This window comes from Camelus ferus, chromosome 6 (genome assembly GCF_009834535.1).
Source record: "Camelus ferus isolate YT-003-E chromosome 6, BCGSAC_Cfer_1.0, whole genome shotgun sequence".
Lineage (NCBI taxonomy): Eukaryota > Metazoa > Chordata > Mammalia > Artiodactyla > Camelidae > Camelus > Camelus ferus.
Window position 1 is genome coordinate 64,462,661 of NC_045701.1, and position 18,581 is coordinate 64,481,241.

The 18,581-nt window shown below is 32.1% G+C and overlaps 1 protein-coding gene across 2 annotated transcripts in view; it reads left to right on the forward strand.

The window, feature by feature from the left end:
- MPP5 (membrane palmitoylated protein 5) overlaps window positions 1–18,581 on the forward strand; it is a 78,532-nt gene that overhangs the window by 33,297 nt on the left and 26,654 nt on the right. For both annotated transcript variants that reach the window (XM_032482217.1, XM_032482218.1), the window contains exons 4-8: window positions 5,814–6,022; window positions 14,197–14,274; window positions 14,820–14,966; window positions 16,164–16,325; window positions 18,141–18,218. In XM_032482217.1, the coding sequence (XP_032338108.1) occupies window positions 5,814–6,022; window positions 14,197–14,274; window positions 14,820–14,966; window positions 16,164–16,325; window positions 18,141–18,218 (674 nt within the window). The remainder of the gene's footprint in view (window positions 1–5,813; window positions 6,023–14,196; window positions 14,275–14,819; window positions 14,967–16,163; window positions 16,326–18,140; window positions 18,219–18,581) is intronic.

Here is an 18,581-nt window from a genome sequence, read left to right on the forward strand (position 1 = left end):
CTAGAGGCTGCAGCAAACAACATTCTGTGTAATATCCACAGTAATTCTGTTAACAGGGCTCTGTAATCACCGTTTTGGAGATAAAGAAACTGACACACTATAAATCAACTACACTTCAATAAAAAATAAAAATAAACTGAACCTCAGTTAAATCACCTGTTTAAGACTCCATGCTAAGTGTTAGAGCCAAGTTTGAATTTGCCCGATTTGAATATGCAGTTGGTATACTGCAAAAAAAACCAAAGGATTTGAGTGGAGACTGACATCTAGCCTGCTCTTCACTTTCTGGACCAGAGCTTTGTTTACCAAGAGTGGAATATCTTTTTCTAATTTGCCCAAATGTACCATATATACTATTTCTGTTCCTCATTAACTCTCTGTATTCTATGTCTAGAGCAGTTTCTACTACATCACATCATCTGCTGCTTTTCTTGCTATACAGTTATTAAGGATCCACATTTCTTGACAGAAAGCAATGTGCATGCTTCTCTGTGTTTTAAGAAATCATAGATGTGTTCAGTGATAGAAAGTCTGCTAAATGCCTTCAGATGAGAGGCATTGTAGTGAAAACAGAAAGATTACACATTTTTAAAAATAAATTTATGGGAAGGAATTTTATGCACTTTTTCCCAAAGAGTTTTGTTAACATAAAAAGATTTAATTCCCAGTTGCTGCTTACTGGCCTTCATCTCCTACCACTTCATTATTTTTTATTAAAATATTCTGTAAATATTCTGTGCGATTGGAGAAACCATACATTATAATATATCCAGCCCAAGTCTGGATTGAGTCTTGTTTTTCTGTTTACATTTCTTTAAGGTTAATGAATTTGTGTATTTGCTTTACTTATATTAGGCATAAATGTCCATCTAATAGACAGTTACATATTTTAAAGTAATTTGAGATGTAGTACTAGATATTTGTAAGTCATTTTTTGGATAGGATAATATTTCCTATTTTGAGAAATAAATGGTTTAATCTTAATACATTCAACACAAATGTGCTAATTGTAGGAAACATGGAAAGTTACAGAGTTGTTCTTGTCAGTCAGATCTTCAGTTTTCGACATACTCAGTTTTAAGTTTTCATTTTAAGATGAAGTGTAGTGGCTTTTTACCAGACATTTTTTTCCTATTTATAATTTGCTAACACATCAACCTACAGCAGTACTCCCTTAAAGTTGTATGAGTCTCCCTGCCAGTATTTTGATTAATACACACATGCCAAAAGACAACTTCTCAGCCTTTTTCACAGCCAAAAACAGCAACCTTGTTTTAAATAAGGGAAGGATGGGACAACTGATTTATTTCTTTGAGAGGGAGACTTCAGTTTCCAAATGACACATCATCATTTATCTGTGAGTAGAGAAAATATTCCTTAAAGAATTGAAACTATGATTGGAAACATTAGATACTTTTATTGTCTGTCTGGGTGGTGGCTTTTAGTGAAAGTATTTATAAATTTGGCACTGTATAATAATAAAAATGTAGGGATGGAATTGATAGAATGTATTCAAAAAGGATGAAATGAATTTTCTTATTTAAAAGCAGTCAGAATCTTACTGAAAATTAGAAAATAATGTGTGGGAACTTAATATCTCAAATGAATAATTAATATTAGTGGTATAAATTATAAGAATTTTGGTATATTATGAAGGCTTTCCTTAGAATAGCATGAGTTATTAAAATTTGTTTTGCTACAAATATCATTGTCTCGTTCCCTTTCATAAGCAAAGCAAACTGCCTTGTGAGAAAAGTCCTGAGAAAAGAGCAGTTGCAAATTAGAGTAGGATGAGGTACAGTAAGATTATCTTCAGATATCTTTAGATGGTAGATTTCACTGTTTTGTTGATTTTTGTAGTCACAGATAAGTAATTTTGAGCCAGGGTTGTGGACAAGTAAATATAATAGACAAAATATTTAAAGAAAATAAACTAGGAAACACTGCTGTCTATCATATATGTGACTATATGATTGTCAAGGTTTTGGAGAGACCTTAGGAAAGGCAAGCACACACACACGGTGAGCTATCTGTTATGTGCCTAGTAAGAGGATCCTTGAAATTTGTAATTAGGGACTTTCTAATTTCCACAAGTTGCTATCAGTGTTAAGAAAAAATAAAGACACACGAAGGGGAAGAAAACTAGGATGAATAAACTATTTTCATACTATTAATAATACTATGTATCTGCATATTTTTTGCCTGAATATTCAAACTGTTAAGTCAAGAGTATTCTTGTATTTGATGTTATAAAGTAAAATTTTTCTTACACATTTCTTACTGACGTTATTTGACTTTTGATTGACCGTGGGATATACTGGACTTTTGCTGGATTGTGATGAGAGATTGGCTTTTAAGATAAAGTTTATTTAAAGCCAACAAACAAAATTCCAGTGCCAATAAACTTTGAGTGCATACTACTTCTGAGAAGTTAATTGTTAATTATGCTTGCTATTAAATTTTTCCTCAACTGCTATAGATATTTCCAAACTTTGTTAGCCATAGAGGGACTTTTTTTTTCTAGAAATGAAATGGTTAGACATTGGTACTAGATTTAATGTTTAAAGTGTTAGGCCCATTTGACAATTTTCTGATTTGTTCAGGCTGCTAAAATTAGAACAAACATAAAATAAAGATTAAAAGAATCATTAGAATATTTATATAGCCATGTAATGTTTGGTTATTAAATATGCCTAATTCCCCTGAAAAATAATTAATGCCTGTACCATTTAGTCTTTGACACATGTGTCAAAACTTCATTGCAACTGTTAAGTATTAATAGGTTTTAACTTTTTCACCCTTTCAAAGACTTGCATCATTGTATGTTCAGAAATCATTGCATTTTGGAAAGTGCAGGGATGCCTGGAGTCAGATGGTAGAGTTTAAATACTTTTAACCTTCACTTACTGTTGACCTTTGACAAGTTACTTAATTTTTTGACCTTCAGTTTCAGAATCTTCTTGAGGACCAAGTGAAAACATGTATAGAAGCATGTTGCACATTGTAGGTTTGACTAAAATTTAACTTTTGTGAGAACTAGAAGCTACCAGATAGATCATCTGACTTTCTGGTCCATGAACTTAGTTTGTGGATCTTAACCAGTAATTTTTTACTTTATTTTTTAAAATAACATTTTTATTAAGGTATAATTCACATACCATAAAATCCACTCTTTTAAAATGTACAGTTCATGAGTTCTTAGTATATTCACGAGATTGTGCAGCCATCATCATTATATAGAGTGTTTTCATTACTCCAAAAAGAAACTCTGGACCAATTAGCATTCACTCCCTGTTCTCTCCTCCCCCTAACTGCTGGCCACCCTAATCTATTTTCTGTCTGTGGATTTGTTTATTCGGGACATTTCCTCTAACTGAATCATGCAATATGTGGCCTTTGGTGACTGGTTTCTTTTCATATAGCATAATGTTTTCAGGATTCATCTGTGTTGTAGTGTGAATCAGTATTTCATTCCTTTTTATGACTGAATAATATTCCTCTGTATGGAAATACCACTTTTTTGTCTGTTTATCCATTCCTCTGAATAGTGCTGTTACAAATATTCATGTGTAAGTTTTCATTTAAACATCTGCTTTCACGGGTATTTACCTGTGAGTGGAATTACTGGATCATGTGACAATTCTGTGTTTTAACTTATTGAGGAACTGCTGTATCTTTCACAGTACCTGCACAGTTTTACCTTCTCACCAGCAGTGTGTGGGAGTTCTTTACATCCTTGCTTTCTACTTATTATTATGTATCTTTTTCATTTTAGCCATCCTCTCAACCAGTAATTTTTTTAAGAATTGGAATAAAATAGAAGATATTAAAGTATATTGCACATAAGTATTCATAAATCTTTTATTTCAAATAGATATGTGTATACTGGGTTGAGAAATAAAAAATATATTTTTAATGGATCACTAACAAAAGTTTGAGAAATACTACCCACTCATTTTATAGGCAGGTCCAGAGACATAATGCAGCTAATAAGTGACCCAAGCCATAACTAGGACCCAGGTATTCTGACTCCAAATTTTAGTCTTTTTCTCACTCACCAAACTCCTTTCAGTTTCATCCAGAGAACAATCGTGAAGTTTTTGTACTTGATTGATTAGCAGTCACTGCAATATTTTTCTGTTGTCTTATATTTAGGGCTAAGATTTTTTGTTCTGCCATCTCTCTCAGCTATCTTTGCTTGTATATTTGTCTAGTATTTCTTTTTAATTTGTAACCCAATTTGTTAATGGTTAATTACTGTTCAGGATCTTTCATGAGCTTCTGATTATTTTTAATAAGTGAATTTCAGCCTAGTCCACTGAAAACCAACGTGCAGAGATCTGAATTTTATGTCCTTAAATTTAAAAAGAAAGAAAGAAAAAGGAAAGACTGTCCCTACTTAAGCAAAGATTTCCTAAATGAGCTTTTACTTTTACTTTTAATTCTGTGGATAAATATACTGGAAACTGTATAATTTCCTCATGCTCAATATTATTAATTTTCTCATCTGAATATTAAATTTGACTGTACAGTTAAGGAGAAAAGAAGACATCTTGAAAAGTTTCAGAAAAAAGTCATGAAGTTGGTTGAAATCTAAAAATTTCTGATAGGTTTAAATGATTGGTATTATTTAAACAATGAAATGGAAGAATCTAGAATGCTAGAACAGATGTCTAGAAACTGTTTCCATGTGGGGTAAACGATAGCAATAAGTAAAACTAAGCAAAGCTAATCCAGGGTAGATAGTTATCTCCATTGCTTTGAAAGATCTCCAGAGATGGAGATTCCTCAGCTTCCTTGAGTAATTCAGTTGTTTATCCTTACGGCCAAAAAAATTCTCCAGAGTCTTGGGTGTTTGGAGAGAGAATTTTCAGAGGAACTGTTGGTGATTGCTTTCTGTTGTCTAGAGTCTTGATTCTTTTATATTTTAGGCTGCCAGGAGAGGGCTAGAGGGGAGAGGAGAGAGTTCAGGGGGTGGTTTTGTAGACTTCTGTGTATGATTGTATTTAACTGATTAATTGTATCCCAAAGCTAAATGTAAGTGATTTTCCTTACTTTTCAATAATATGCCCTCTCTTTTAACATAAATAATCAAGATTTAAGTGTTTTATGAAATGTTGGAGGAGATGATGGAAGCTTACAATTTTTACTGAACATCAGGTAAGAGGAAATAAATCAAACTGCAGGACAAGGAATTTGAACTAGATATAAGGAGCTTGCAGGTAGGGAATAATAAGAAGATAGAAGAAATGTAGGTAAAACATTTAATGACCTAGGGGAAGGAGTTTATAAGTATAAAAACAGTAAAAGAAATCACACAGGAAAAGGTGAATCATGCTTTTTTTTGTGTGTGGATCATTCTTAACACGTTAACAGTCAAAATTCTACAGTAAAGGTACCACAAATATAATTAACAGACAGATGGAAAAATTTAGAAAACAATTTCCAACTATTATGATAGTTATACTGTTAAATGAAAAAAGAAAATACTGTAAGATTTTTTTAAGTTGTTTCTAAGTGATGGGACTGTTAGTGGTTTTAAATTTCTTTGTTCATTTATGTATTCTTCCTCTTATTTTTATAGTGATACGTATTTTATAGTTAAAACACTTAATGTTATTTTTTTCTGTTGTGTAATTTTTTTAAAGTTAACTTAATCAGTAAATGACAATGATTTGACACTCAAAAATATGTGCAAGTTTTGGTTTTATTCAAAACTTAAATTGTTATTGGTTCAAGAAATTTTATCTTAAAACACATGTGGAATTGAGACAGAAAATTAATTTTTGGATACCTTTTCTTTCTCCTACTAGAAGTGGAAGACTTGTTTTCTTCACTTAAGCATATCCAGCATACTTTGGTAGATTCTCAGAGCCAGGAGGATATTTCACTGCTTTTACAACTTGTACAAAATAAAGATTTCCAGAATGCATTTAAGATACACAACGCTGTCACAGTACACATGAACAAGGCCAGTCCTCCGTTTCCTCTTATCTCCAATGCACAAGATCTTGCACAAGAGGTATGTATTCTGATCATCTCATTGACATCTACACGATAATTGTTAGTGATAGTAAAGCAGTATTCTTGGAAAATACTGATGTGACTATAAGGCTTGTTAGAATTAATTACTGCTGGTTACATGTTAATTATTTTTTGTGTTGGGAAAAATTTGCTTACGTGAATTTTATCCTGGAAAGATATATACTTAGTTCAGAGTTAGGGCTCTGTTTTCATGAAAAGAGCATCAGTTTTGTATATACAACTACATGTTTACATAGTAAGAGAAATGTTTGTCTGAATTACTAAAGGGGAAACAAATCTTGAATACTTCCAGGATAGTTTTATATTAAACATTATGTATTATAAACTGAGGTAAATGAATACTGATGAGATTAAATTATATCTGATAATAAGATGTCAAAAATATATAACTTCTAAGATTTGTTACTTGTAGGTATTTTGAAGTTTTTCCTCTATAGAAACCATACATAGAAGGTCAAAAATAATTAAATTTTAATCTACAGTGAGAGTTTCCGATGTTAACATGCAGATGTTTAAGTTCTAGTTTCTGCTGCTTGTTGATGTTCAGTGTTTAATGTGTTCTGCAAACATCTTTTAAATTAAAAGTTTTAAAAGGGTATAATTAAGCCATCTCCTATTTTGGGGGGGTGGACATTGTGTCATTGTTACAAGATTTTAAGTTATTTTGGTATTAAAAGCTAGTAATTCTAGAAGCCCATCAAGTAAATCTATTTCATTGAACCCAGAGACAAAACAGAAAATGGGCTGGAGCAAGGGTGGGACTTCCAGAGCTACAGGCATGTAAAAATGTAAAATAGTTTAGGAGGCCCTTCAGATTAGCACAGAATGTATTGTCTTCGTTTAGATACCTATAAATAGGCAAAGATCCAGTGTGCAGGAGTGGATGAGAGAAGTCTTATGTTATGCAGGATAAGAGAGTGTGACTTAAGGACTTGTTTGTAGAAAGGAAATTTTCCATCCACTAGTTTAAAAGACAAATTGAAACCTATTTGTGCTTTTTATTATACACACTATATATTGCATTATATATGCAAATTTTGTATGCAAAATTATATGTGTAAAATATTTCATTAATAAATTATATCCCTGTAGTTTTACTTACAGTTTAAGTGGGTTTTCTGAAAATTCTTTATAAAGATTGAAATAACTGACAATACTTTGATTTTATTTATTCACAAATATAGTGTAACATTTATTATGTAGGATTGTAATAATTGTAATCCTTCTCTTCCCATTTAGGGAGAAGTTTTGTCCAGCTGGCTAGGGCAGTAGGTGGAAAAAAGAATTATATAAGCAAAAGAGATTTAAATTGCTCCGTTAGAAGAAAATGACACACAACAGAATGGGTGAAAAGAAAGGAAAAAGAGGCAGCATAGCTTTAAAGGTTTTTAGGAATTGAGAGGCAAAGAACTAGAAGTGGCTTAAAGAGTAATGCTTTGAGAAAGAAGGAAATGGTTAAAAAGGACTTTAAAACATCAGTTCTGAATGTTAGTTTTAGGATAGCTAACGTATTCACATGGTTCACAATTTTAAAAGCACCGTATCAAGATTTTCTGTTAAGTTTACTTTCACATCCTTCAGTAGTGCTTGAGAATTCTGTTGCTTTGGTGGTGATGGAATATGTAGGTGCTTAGTGTCATTGGTCTTAAAATAAGAGACTGGTCTTAAAATAAGTGCAAAATGACAAACCCGAAAAGGGCAACAATGTATGGTTGTGCTGCAGTGTGAATGACTTCCCTGGAGTTGTGCCTGCATAACTGTGTGGCAGCTCTGACTTATAGTGCATAGCATGTGAAAAAAAGATGTACTTGGAACTCATCAAAGAATGTTAAATCTGATAACAAAATTCAGAAGGTTAAATGTACTCATTGCCTTTATTTTACAGCAGGAAAAAGCTTAGCAACCACCTAATTCAACCCTTATGTTTTCTGTTTCTGAATATTGAGGCCAGGTGAGGTCTTGTGACTGGGATAAGACTAACTAGGCTACTCGTGTGCCCATTGCCTAATGTTTTGCTTTTTAGCATTCATAATTCTACCTATTTTCATATACAGTATTTAAAGGAAGAAATTACCTCATGCTTCAGTTGTATTATTTTTAAATGGAAATTTAATTGGATTAAGTAAAAAAAAACCTTAAGAAATTTGGTGAAAGAATGTTTTAAAACATTAGAAGTGTTCTTTGTTTTTATAGCTTAAAATATCAGTTAAACATCAAATATCATATAATAGATAATACAACCTTTGAAATTTTCAAATATTTAGATCCAGGTTATATCTTTGACAATCTAGAATATTCATTAATAAATGCAAAACAAGTTTTTGGATCATTAAAGTGCTTTTATCAAGAAAAGGTGGAGAACTTGCGTTTCATTTAATGAACTTTTGCTTATTCAGTAAAAATGCAAGTCAACAGACTAGGAAATGGTATTTGATCATTTGATTTTGAAATATTGAGGTGTATATGTGTATAAAATATATATGACAAAATTTTATAAGAAATAAAAAAGGATTACTCAGTTTTTTTAAAAATGGGCAAAGGACTTCATGAAAAGAGGAAATCCAGATGGCCAATAAGTATGAAAAGGTATTCAGCATCTTTAGCCAACAGAGAAATGCAGATTAAAAATAAAACAAGATAACACTGCATAGACACCAGAATGATGAAAAATATTTTTAAAAGACTGGTAGTATCAAATGTTGGTGAAAGTATGGAGGAACTAAAACTCATATTACTGGTAAAGTATAAATTGATACTACCACTTTGGAAAATGTTTGGTAATGTCTAATAAAGCTAACGTACCTATATCTATGACCCAGTAATTCTATGTCTGGGTATGTACTTGAGAGAAATGAAAACATATCCATATAAAGGCTTAAGCATAAGTATACATTGCAGCCAGATAATTGTTAGAAACTGGAAACAACCCAGATGCCCATCAACCAGTGAAAATTGAGTTAGACTATCACTGTGGAAGGACAATGAGTAAACAATTACAATCTAATGAGAAGTACTGTGATGGCAGTATGAGAAAGATACCAGGAGCACCATGAGATGTGCTTAATTCAGGGAGGGGCAGGGGAATAGTGATGGGAGAAAGGAAGAAACAAAAGGATTTAATATGCTAAGTCTTGAAGGATGATTGGGAATATACCTGGAAGCCCAGGAAAGAGGAAAAGCCTTTCCACTGACAAAAGGTACAAAGATGGTCGTGACTGAAAAAGCCTGGCATATTTTTTGAACAATGTGTAAAAGGTAGGATATGATTTTTAAGGTAGAGTCCAGATCCTGAAGGCCAGATAAGCCATATTAATAAGTTTAAATTTGTTTATGATGGATCCACGTTGGTAAACATTTAAAAATAATTAATTTACGTGAATAGATGGAAGGAGAAAACTATATGATCAACTTGATACAGAAAAGACATCTGAAAAAAATTTAATACTGTTCCCTTGATGATGAAAGCTCTTAGAAAACCACATACATTTTGTTAACTTCATAAAGAATAATATCAGAAACCAATAGGAAGCATCTCACTTAATGATGAAACACCCAACACATTGCTTTCTAAAGCCTGGAATAAGACAGAATAAGATGAAGACTGTCACTGCTAGTATTCAGCATTTTTCTGGAGATACTAGCTAGTACAATTAAACAGGAAAAAGTAATGAAATGTAAAGTTGTAGGGGAACCAGGAAAATGTGAGTAGGTTGAATTAGTTACTTTGAAAAACAAAAACCTTGATTCATATGACATTCAGCATGATGCCTGTTAAAATATGGATATAATTTGCATACATGCAAACGGATACACATGTAAGAGATTTGGAAGAAATTATAAATTATTAACAAGGCTATTTCTGTGTGGTAGATAGGTAATTTTCTTGTTTAGATGTTAAATGTGTTTCTCAAATTTAATATACAAGTCACTCTAAAAAGCTTAAAGCAAAAAATTTATTCTCTAAGTGGTTGCAGCGCTACTGAAGAATTTTAAATAAGAATTTGATATGAACAGGCTTCCAAGTTAAAGTAGTATTCTGATAGTGTGGGGAGTGTGTGGCATCAAGAATGGAGTTCAGCTCAGAGTATGGAGCCTATTGTCATTGTCTAGATGTAAGATTTTGAATAGCAGTTGAACATGAAGTGAAAAAGTATTTAACTAGAAAATTAATAAGACAGATTTCCCTTTGCGGAGAATAAAGGAAAAGGAGATATCCAGTATGACTTCCTGCCTGTTACTCCTTGTACTGAATTCATCAAACATTGAGTGCTGTTTGCTACACATTCTTCCAGTAGCCAAATACAAAATTGAGTAAGATACAGTTCCATCTTCACTGAGCTCAGTCTAGTGGAGATACAGTCACACCAACAATTTTAAATCGAATGTGTTCAGATTTATGGGTTCATGTTAATATCAATAAATTGAAAAGGCAGTTTAAGTACATGGGACAGCTAGTGTAATCATAGTTTTCATGGGGAGACAAGCATGGTGTATGTAGGGAACAAGCAGTTTATGGCTGGACCAGGAAGGTTAAGGTGTGAGGAATGCCAGGAGATAGGGCTGGAAAAGAGGCAAGAATCAGGTGATGCTAAGGATAATGCTAATAAGGAGCTTGGACTTGATGCTGTAAGTGAGAGACAGCCAATGAAAACTAGAATGGTTATACTTCTGTTTTAAGGTTGAAAAGGATATTTAATGATATAGAAAAATAAAATATTTTAATAATGAGTATCAGATTGAAATGCTGCTATAAAACAGTGTGAGTAGCATGATCTCATTTTGGTAAAAGTGAGAGGTAAAGCATATACACAGAAATTTTCTCATAGTTTTGAGGTCATGGGTATATTATTTTGGGTAATCCAGTTCTGTCGAGATATAATTTACATATACTTAGAATGGAGATGCTTTATTGTATAGTTCACTACATTTTGACACATGTATACACGTGTGTAATCTACCACCACAATCAAGTGATAGAAACATCCATAGCTCCGTAAAGTTGTCTTAATCTCCTTTACAGACAGTAACCAGTCCTTACTCCCCAGGCCCTAGACATCTGCTGATCTGGTTTCTGGTTTCCCAAATTTGCCTTTTCTGGACATTTTATATAAATGGAATAAGATAATATGTAGTCCTTTATGTCTGACTTGTTTGGTTCAGTGTAATGTTTTTCAAATTCATCTATGTGTTGCATATATCAATAGTTTGAACTTCATGTTGAGTAGTATTCCACTGTATGAATATCCTATAGTTTGTTTACCCACTCCCCTACTGATAGATACTTGAGTTGTTTCCTTTTTACTGTTCTAGCAGGTGTGGAATGGTATCTTGTTTTTAGTTTGCATTTCCGTATGTTGGGCATTTTTTTCATAAGCTCTTTCCCTGTCTTCTTTTGTAAAATATTTTGTCACATCTTTTTCCTATTTTAAAAATCATAGTGTTAGCTTTATTGAATTGTAAGGGTTCTTAATGTATTCTAGATAAAAATCCTTCTGTCAGGTATATATTTCATGGTGGATATTTTGGTAAAAACAAGTGTAAGAATACAGGAAGATAAATACCAAATGATTATCTCTAGGTTTGGGGATTATGATGACTTTTATTTCTTTCTTTTGGACTATTTTTTGATTTTTTCACATTTAGTATACCATTTCTGTAATTTTAAAAATCAGTTTAAAACCTTTTGAAGGAAAATAGAAAGTATTTCAGCTAGAGAAGAGTAAGAGTACAAGATCAGGAGAGAGTATTTTCTTTTTAAAAAGATTAGAACATTTTTATAACACAGTGGAAATGAGCCAGCATGATATAAGAATAGCATTTTAATTCCTTAAGCCTTTGTAGAAGTAGCTGATACTGTATGTTGACACTAAAGTAGGCAATGACTGGATTAATAGAGGAAGGAAACACTTAACAAAAGTCAAAATTTCTTTATGAGGAAATATTTCTCAGACATGTTTAGGAACTGAGTTAAAAGTAAAAATAGGGGAAAAAAGTACATAAAATTATTGAGTTGACTTGGTATATTTTGTACATCTTGGTACATTTTTAATCCAAAATTTTCTTTCTGACTCAGAATTACTTTCTCCAGCTATCAAAAAAAAAAGATATATGATCCGGGACTATAAATTTCATTTTAACCTAAATTTGATATGTATTTTTTAATCCAATTTTTATAATTAGCATTTAATTATTCACAGTTTTGGATTACTGCACTTGTTCATTAGTAAAACTTTAATTGAATTCTTGAAGGAAAAGATAATTTCTGTGCCCTCGTTTTTCACATGTAGAACTTTACATTTAGAAACATGTTTTTCTAAGTACCAAAACCAAAGGCCAGGCTAGTTTTGATATTGTCATTGTTTTGATCTGCTTGTTGTGGTCAAATTAGTTACTCCCCAAATTATCATCTCTTAGGTTTGATAGGGGAATTAAATACTAAAAAAAAATGTAATAGCTATAAGAGGTATTAGAAAATTGCTGGATGCCTGTTTTTGTCTTGATTTACTTTTATAAAAAATTCTACTGTATATTAATTTACTTATATGTTTTCATTCATGGTGATAGTTTTGGTTTTGTTAATCTGCATTGTTGCAAAGTGCCCTTTTTTGTATTTGAGTTAGGAAATATAAAAAGGAACAAATTCAGAGTTATTGACAGTGAGAACATACATAGAATAATCTTTGGGGAAAAATAGTCCACAGAGCAGATCTGTACCTTTAAATATTTATGGTAGAAGAAAATACTGAAAATATTTAATGATAATAAATGAACTAAACATATAGTTCAACTGATTAGAAATTGAAAAGGGAAATAAAGCAGAAGAAAGGAATTAAATTATTTAAATGGAAAGAACAATAGATTTTAGATTATAAGCTGATATTTTGAAAAGCAAAAGAATATAGAGAAATCTTTGACAAGTTAGATGAAGAAAATACTAATAACATTAGGAAAGAAAAAAGAAGCATGAATGCAGACACAGGAGAGTAAGAATTACAACATAATTACAGCTTTATGTCACTAAATGTGAAAATGCTGCCATGTGGGTGATTTTTGTAAGAAAATACAAAACTGCCAGAAGTGACCTCAAAAAAGATAGCCCAAAAAAGTAGTAACTATGGATAAAGTTGAAGTGAGGCATCCACCCCTAAAATACCTACCAGGCCCTGATGATTTTATGTACAAACTTTATCAAAACATTAAGGAACATATAATTCTTATGTTAAATAAATTGTTTTAGCATATAAATGTAGACTGTTTCCCAACTCATTGTATTAGGATAATATAACCTAGATACTAAAAACAGTAGTCTAGTGTACATGACTATACTCACCAAGTAGAAGCCAATCCAGTTTATGAATATTAATATATTAAAAATATGAATAACGTCTATGTTCTAACAAACAAAATATGAATTACTGTGTGCTAGGTACTATGTTAAGCAGTTTATGTGGATTATCTTAATCTTCTAGAACTTTACATAATAGATGCCATTCTGCAGATGAGGAAACAAAGGCAAAAAACAGTTCATCATAATCAAGTGGAGTTTATCGTAGGAGTGCAAGAATTGCTTGACTTTGGGAAATTTTTTAATGTAATTCACTATACTATGGTGGTTGTTCCATTATTGTCATATAAATTTATCTTGTTAGTCTGTAGCTCTTTAAAATGTCATCTCTAACTTAAAATGTAGTTATATAAAATATGATTTAAAAACTATAAAATAGCAATATAACTTTTATTGATTGATTGATTTTAGTGGAGGTTATGGGGATTGAACCCAGGACCTCAGGCATGCTAAGCACTCACTCTACCACTGAGCTATGCCCTCCCCCCAGCAACATAACCATTAGAGCAGTTTTTCCCTTAAGTTACCATTATTAGTCTATTTTATAGTATGTTTGCAGAAATTTTCAAGAAGAAACTATCTTGTTCATAGGCATAAATAAAGAATGCTTTTGTTAATCATGATAACAAGATTGAAAACTATGAGAAAAAATACATTTTTAAATTATAATTCTCTTCAGTGCTTTTTTTCTTACAAGTAGTTTTTACAATTTAAAATCGTACTTTCAAAAAAAAAAAAAAATACCTGTATGGATGCTGGTGATATTTTCTGTAACCTAGGAAGAATAACCTTTGTTTCGTTCGTAGGTACAAACTGTTTTGAAGCCACTCCATCAGAAGGAAGGGCAAGAATTAACTGCTTTGCTGAATGCTCCACATATTCAGGTACAAAATGGGCAGGGTATTATATATGCGGTTTTTCCAGCATTCAAAATCACTTTGAGTTAGAGTTTCTTAGGGCTAAAAGAGACCTCAAATATTATATAGCCTGTTTTGCTTATTTATAACTCTCACTTAAAAATAATTATTTTCACATTTAAAATTATCCACATTATTTTTGAAACAACTTCTTATTCTTTACAGATTCCTTCCTTTTTTTGGTTATATTTTCCATAAATTTTAATCATCTATGGTGTTGGGCCCTTAAAGTGATTTTGTTTTTATATAGTTTAATAAGTTTAATTTTAGACTTTCAACCCCATCCCAGAGTACTCCCTGTAATACTTAATACATCTTTAGTTATTAGCTATCAAAGATACAGGGTTACATCTGTACTTCAATTGGAAAGTTTGGAAACAGATCTGAATATATAATTATAGCACACACAAAAGATTTAATGAGCAGAATATGTATGTGAGTAGGTTCAAAATCTCTCTACAGAAATAAAATCATGCTTTTACTTTGAAGTGCTGTGGGTTTCTTTGAAACAGGCACTTTTGCTGGCCCATGATAAGGTTGCTGAGCAGGAAATGCAGCTGGAGCCCATTACAGATGAGAGAGTTTATGAAAGCATTGGCCAATATGGAGGAGAAACTGTAAAAATAGTTCGTATAGAAAAGGCTCGAGATATTCCATTGGTAAGTGTTCCGCATCTCTGATAGGATATCCTTTCTGCACAGAGATCTTCTGTGTGACACACAGTTGAAGACGCTTTACATTTCTGCTAGTTTTTCTTTTTTCATGTTAAGTTTTTAGAATTATTTTTATGTTGTTGTTCATACTCCTTATTCAGTTGAGAAAAAGTTGTTCATCATCTTTTCTCACCCATAATTTGATGAAAATAGCTTGTGAAGGGCCATTAATCTGCTTCATTATTCTCCCAGCTTTTAAAAAAAAACAAGAAATTAGAAATTCTGATCTTTTCATTCATTACAGTTATATACTTTATATATACAGAAGTATGCATTGTTTAATGTTAATATTTTATAGTTTTTATATATAAAACTTCTTGCTCTTTCTTAGTATACTATCATTGCCTTAATTTTCTTTAATTTTAGAGAAATATTCTTGAATCCTGAGGTCTCAAATTATGTCTTGTATAATGTGGTACATGTAATAAGGACTGCATTTTATTAAAGGGCAGTTTATGTAACTAGGTTTTTTCCACCTCCAGAAAAAAGAAATTGGAAAAATTTTAAATTTTTAAATTATGACAGAATTTTAAAATAAAAGTTCAGGAGAAGAGTGTTACAGACTATCCCCTTTCAAGCTTTTTTCTGTATTTCATATTTCCATTTTTTGAGTGTATCTATTTCAGCTGTGCTTCTAATTTGTGTAATAAATATTAATGTTTAATACGTTTTTGATGTGAATTGGACACAGCTATAGTATTTAGCATTTTAAAAATTTACCAGATTAGTATTCATCCCTGCATCATTATTTTGAATTTAAAAATACTTTCATAGTTATGTCCAGTTCACTAATTATGCTTATAGTATAACCATTTGAATAGCTTCCAGCATGAGGAGAACAAATTTGATTATAGGCTTTCACATTGTTTTTGAGCCAAGTACATTTTTATGCTGTTGTGCGCTTCAAAAGTCTGATTTTAGAATTTTAACAAACAGAATACTTCTGAAGCAAAAAATGTAGGGGAAATGGTCAGCTGTCAAACCAAATTGCCATGATTACTCTAGCTGTGTAAGTGAATTTTTTTCTAAGCATAACTGAAGGCTAGTATTGTTGAATAGAAAAAAACCAGAATTTAAAAATGAGGAAATGTTTAACAAAAAAAATCCATTTTTATTTTAAAGTTAGATATTGAATTTTTTTAGGGTGCTACTGTTCGTAATGAAATGGATTCTGTCATCATTAGTCGGATAGTAAAAGGAGGGGCTGCAGAAAAAAGTGGTCTGTTACATGAAGGAGATGAAGTTCTGGAGATTAACGGAATTGAAATTCGGGGGAAAGATGTCAATGAGGTTTTTGACTTGTTGGTAAGTTGACTGATGTAGAAGAATAATTGACAGGTTCTCAAAAGTTGTTTTCTTTGTTATTAGACCTCAGTAAAATATTTTAAAAGCATTGTAAAAATAATTGTTAAGAGCAGTATATCATATCCAGCATAATTTTCACATGATATAATTGTTTCCACAATATTCGTTGGTAGAATTTTATTCTTCTGTGGGTACTACTGATATATAACTACTAAATGTATTTCAGTTGCCTCTGAAATCACTAATTAACTCATTAGTTCATTCAACATATATTTATTGAGTGCCTACTAAGTGGTAGCTGCTAGGGAAACTAACGACAAAGTTCATCCCCTCTTGATTTTTTTTTTTTTTATTATCTACAATTCGTTATTGTTTCCTTAACAATATTAGATAATAACAATGGTATAGATCTGCATTATTCAGTATAATAGCTACTAGCTATTTGTGCTAGTTTATTTAAATTAAGTAAAATTTAAAATTCAGTTCTTCATTCATACTAGCTACATTTCAGATGCTTAAGAGCAGTATGTTACTAGTGGCTACCATATTAAGGTATAGGAATAGGAATATGGCATTCTGCAGTTCTAGTCCACTCACCAGAATTCTTCATCGTGGAAAAGTTCTGTTAGATAGTGCTGGTATAATCAGGAGGCCATTTATAGTCAACTTTTAAGGGAAATTTATAATCACTTCATATATACCTGCAAGCCAGGTTTATATTCTTATTTACTTAACATCAGTTGTTACAATATAATGTTTCCTATCTGCTGATGTCTGTTGAAGAATCTAGAACACCTTCACATCCTTATTTTCACCCAGTCCCTCATTGCTAGAGCAAAGTGCCAGTGATCATTGTTTTTAGTCCTTGTTTTATTGGCTGCTATATTTAGATTGAGCACTGCTCCCTGCTCTCAACCAGAAGTTGTGATTACCGTCGAGGCTGCAGGTATCTGAACAAGGCAGGCAGTGGTGTACAGTTGTCTCTTGGTATCCATAGGAGATTGGTTCCAGGGGCCCCCATGAATACCAAAATCTCCTGATCCTTGAAGTTCTTTACATAAAATGGCATAGTATTTGCATATAACCTATGCACACCTTCCGGTATACTTTAAGTAATCTCTAGGTTATTTATAATACCTAATATAGTGTAAATGCTGTATAAGTAGCTATCTGCAGGTGGTAAAATCAAGTTTTGCTTTTTGGAACTTTCTGGATTTTTTTTGGGGGGGGGATTCATGATTGGTTGAATCCACAGATACGGAATCTGTGGATAAACAGGGCCAACTGTACTGGAAAATAATAAAGAACCTAGCAGTAAGATTCTCTACAGTTAAAAATTAGAATGAATGACATGACAAAGATGAGGCATCTGGAAAGTAAGAATATTTGTATTTTGCATCACTTTTCTAATCCTAGTCGCAATTACTGTTTCACATTCTACTGTATTAAAATTGATGTGTGTCAGAGTAGATAACCCAGAAATGCCGTGATATCCTCCAGCCCTTCACCTTGGTATCTTCCTAAGCTTAAGCTGAATGGAAGACAAAAACCCAAGTCTTATAGGCTAAGTGGCTTTTTCCCCAGTGGATCAGAGGACTGGAATTGTGAAATGCCATATTCCTAGGTAGCATTAGTATGATGGGGTCCATGAAAGGCATAATTTGTGCTTCCTGATAAAATGGGTTTCATGTTTACCTATTTTTCTAAGTCTCCTTGGGGTTCCAGAATAGTCCAATTTAGGAACTGTTGTTCATAAGATCATGGAAAGATTTTCATAAATAGAGCTTTTTAAAATAATACACTCTTCTCTTACAGTCTGATATGCATGGTACTTTGACATTTGTTCTGATTCCCAGTCAACAGATCAAGCCTCCTCCTGCCAAGGAAACAGTAGTAAGTGATTTTTTATGTTCATTATTTATTGTATGATGGCTACTGTTTACTTTTTTTAATTAATAAACTTTATTTTTCAGAGTAGTTTTAGGTTCACAGGAAACTTGAGCAGAAAGTAGAGTTCCCACATAATTCCTGCCCCCACACATGCACAATCTCCCCTGCTATCAACATCTTACACCAGATTCACTTTAGTGAATTAATGATTTCATTTTTACCCGGAGATCATAGTTTACTTTAGGGTTCACTTTTGGTGTTGTACAAAACGTATCATTGTTGGTGTTGACAAATGTATCATTACCTATATCCCCCATTGTACAGAATAGTTTCATTGCCCTAAAAATCCTCTATGCTTTGCCTGTT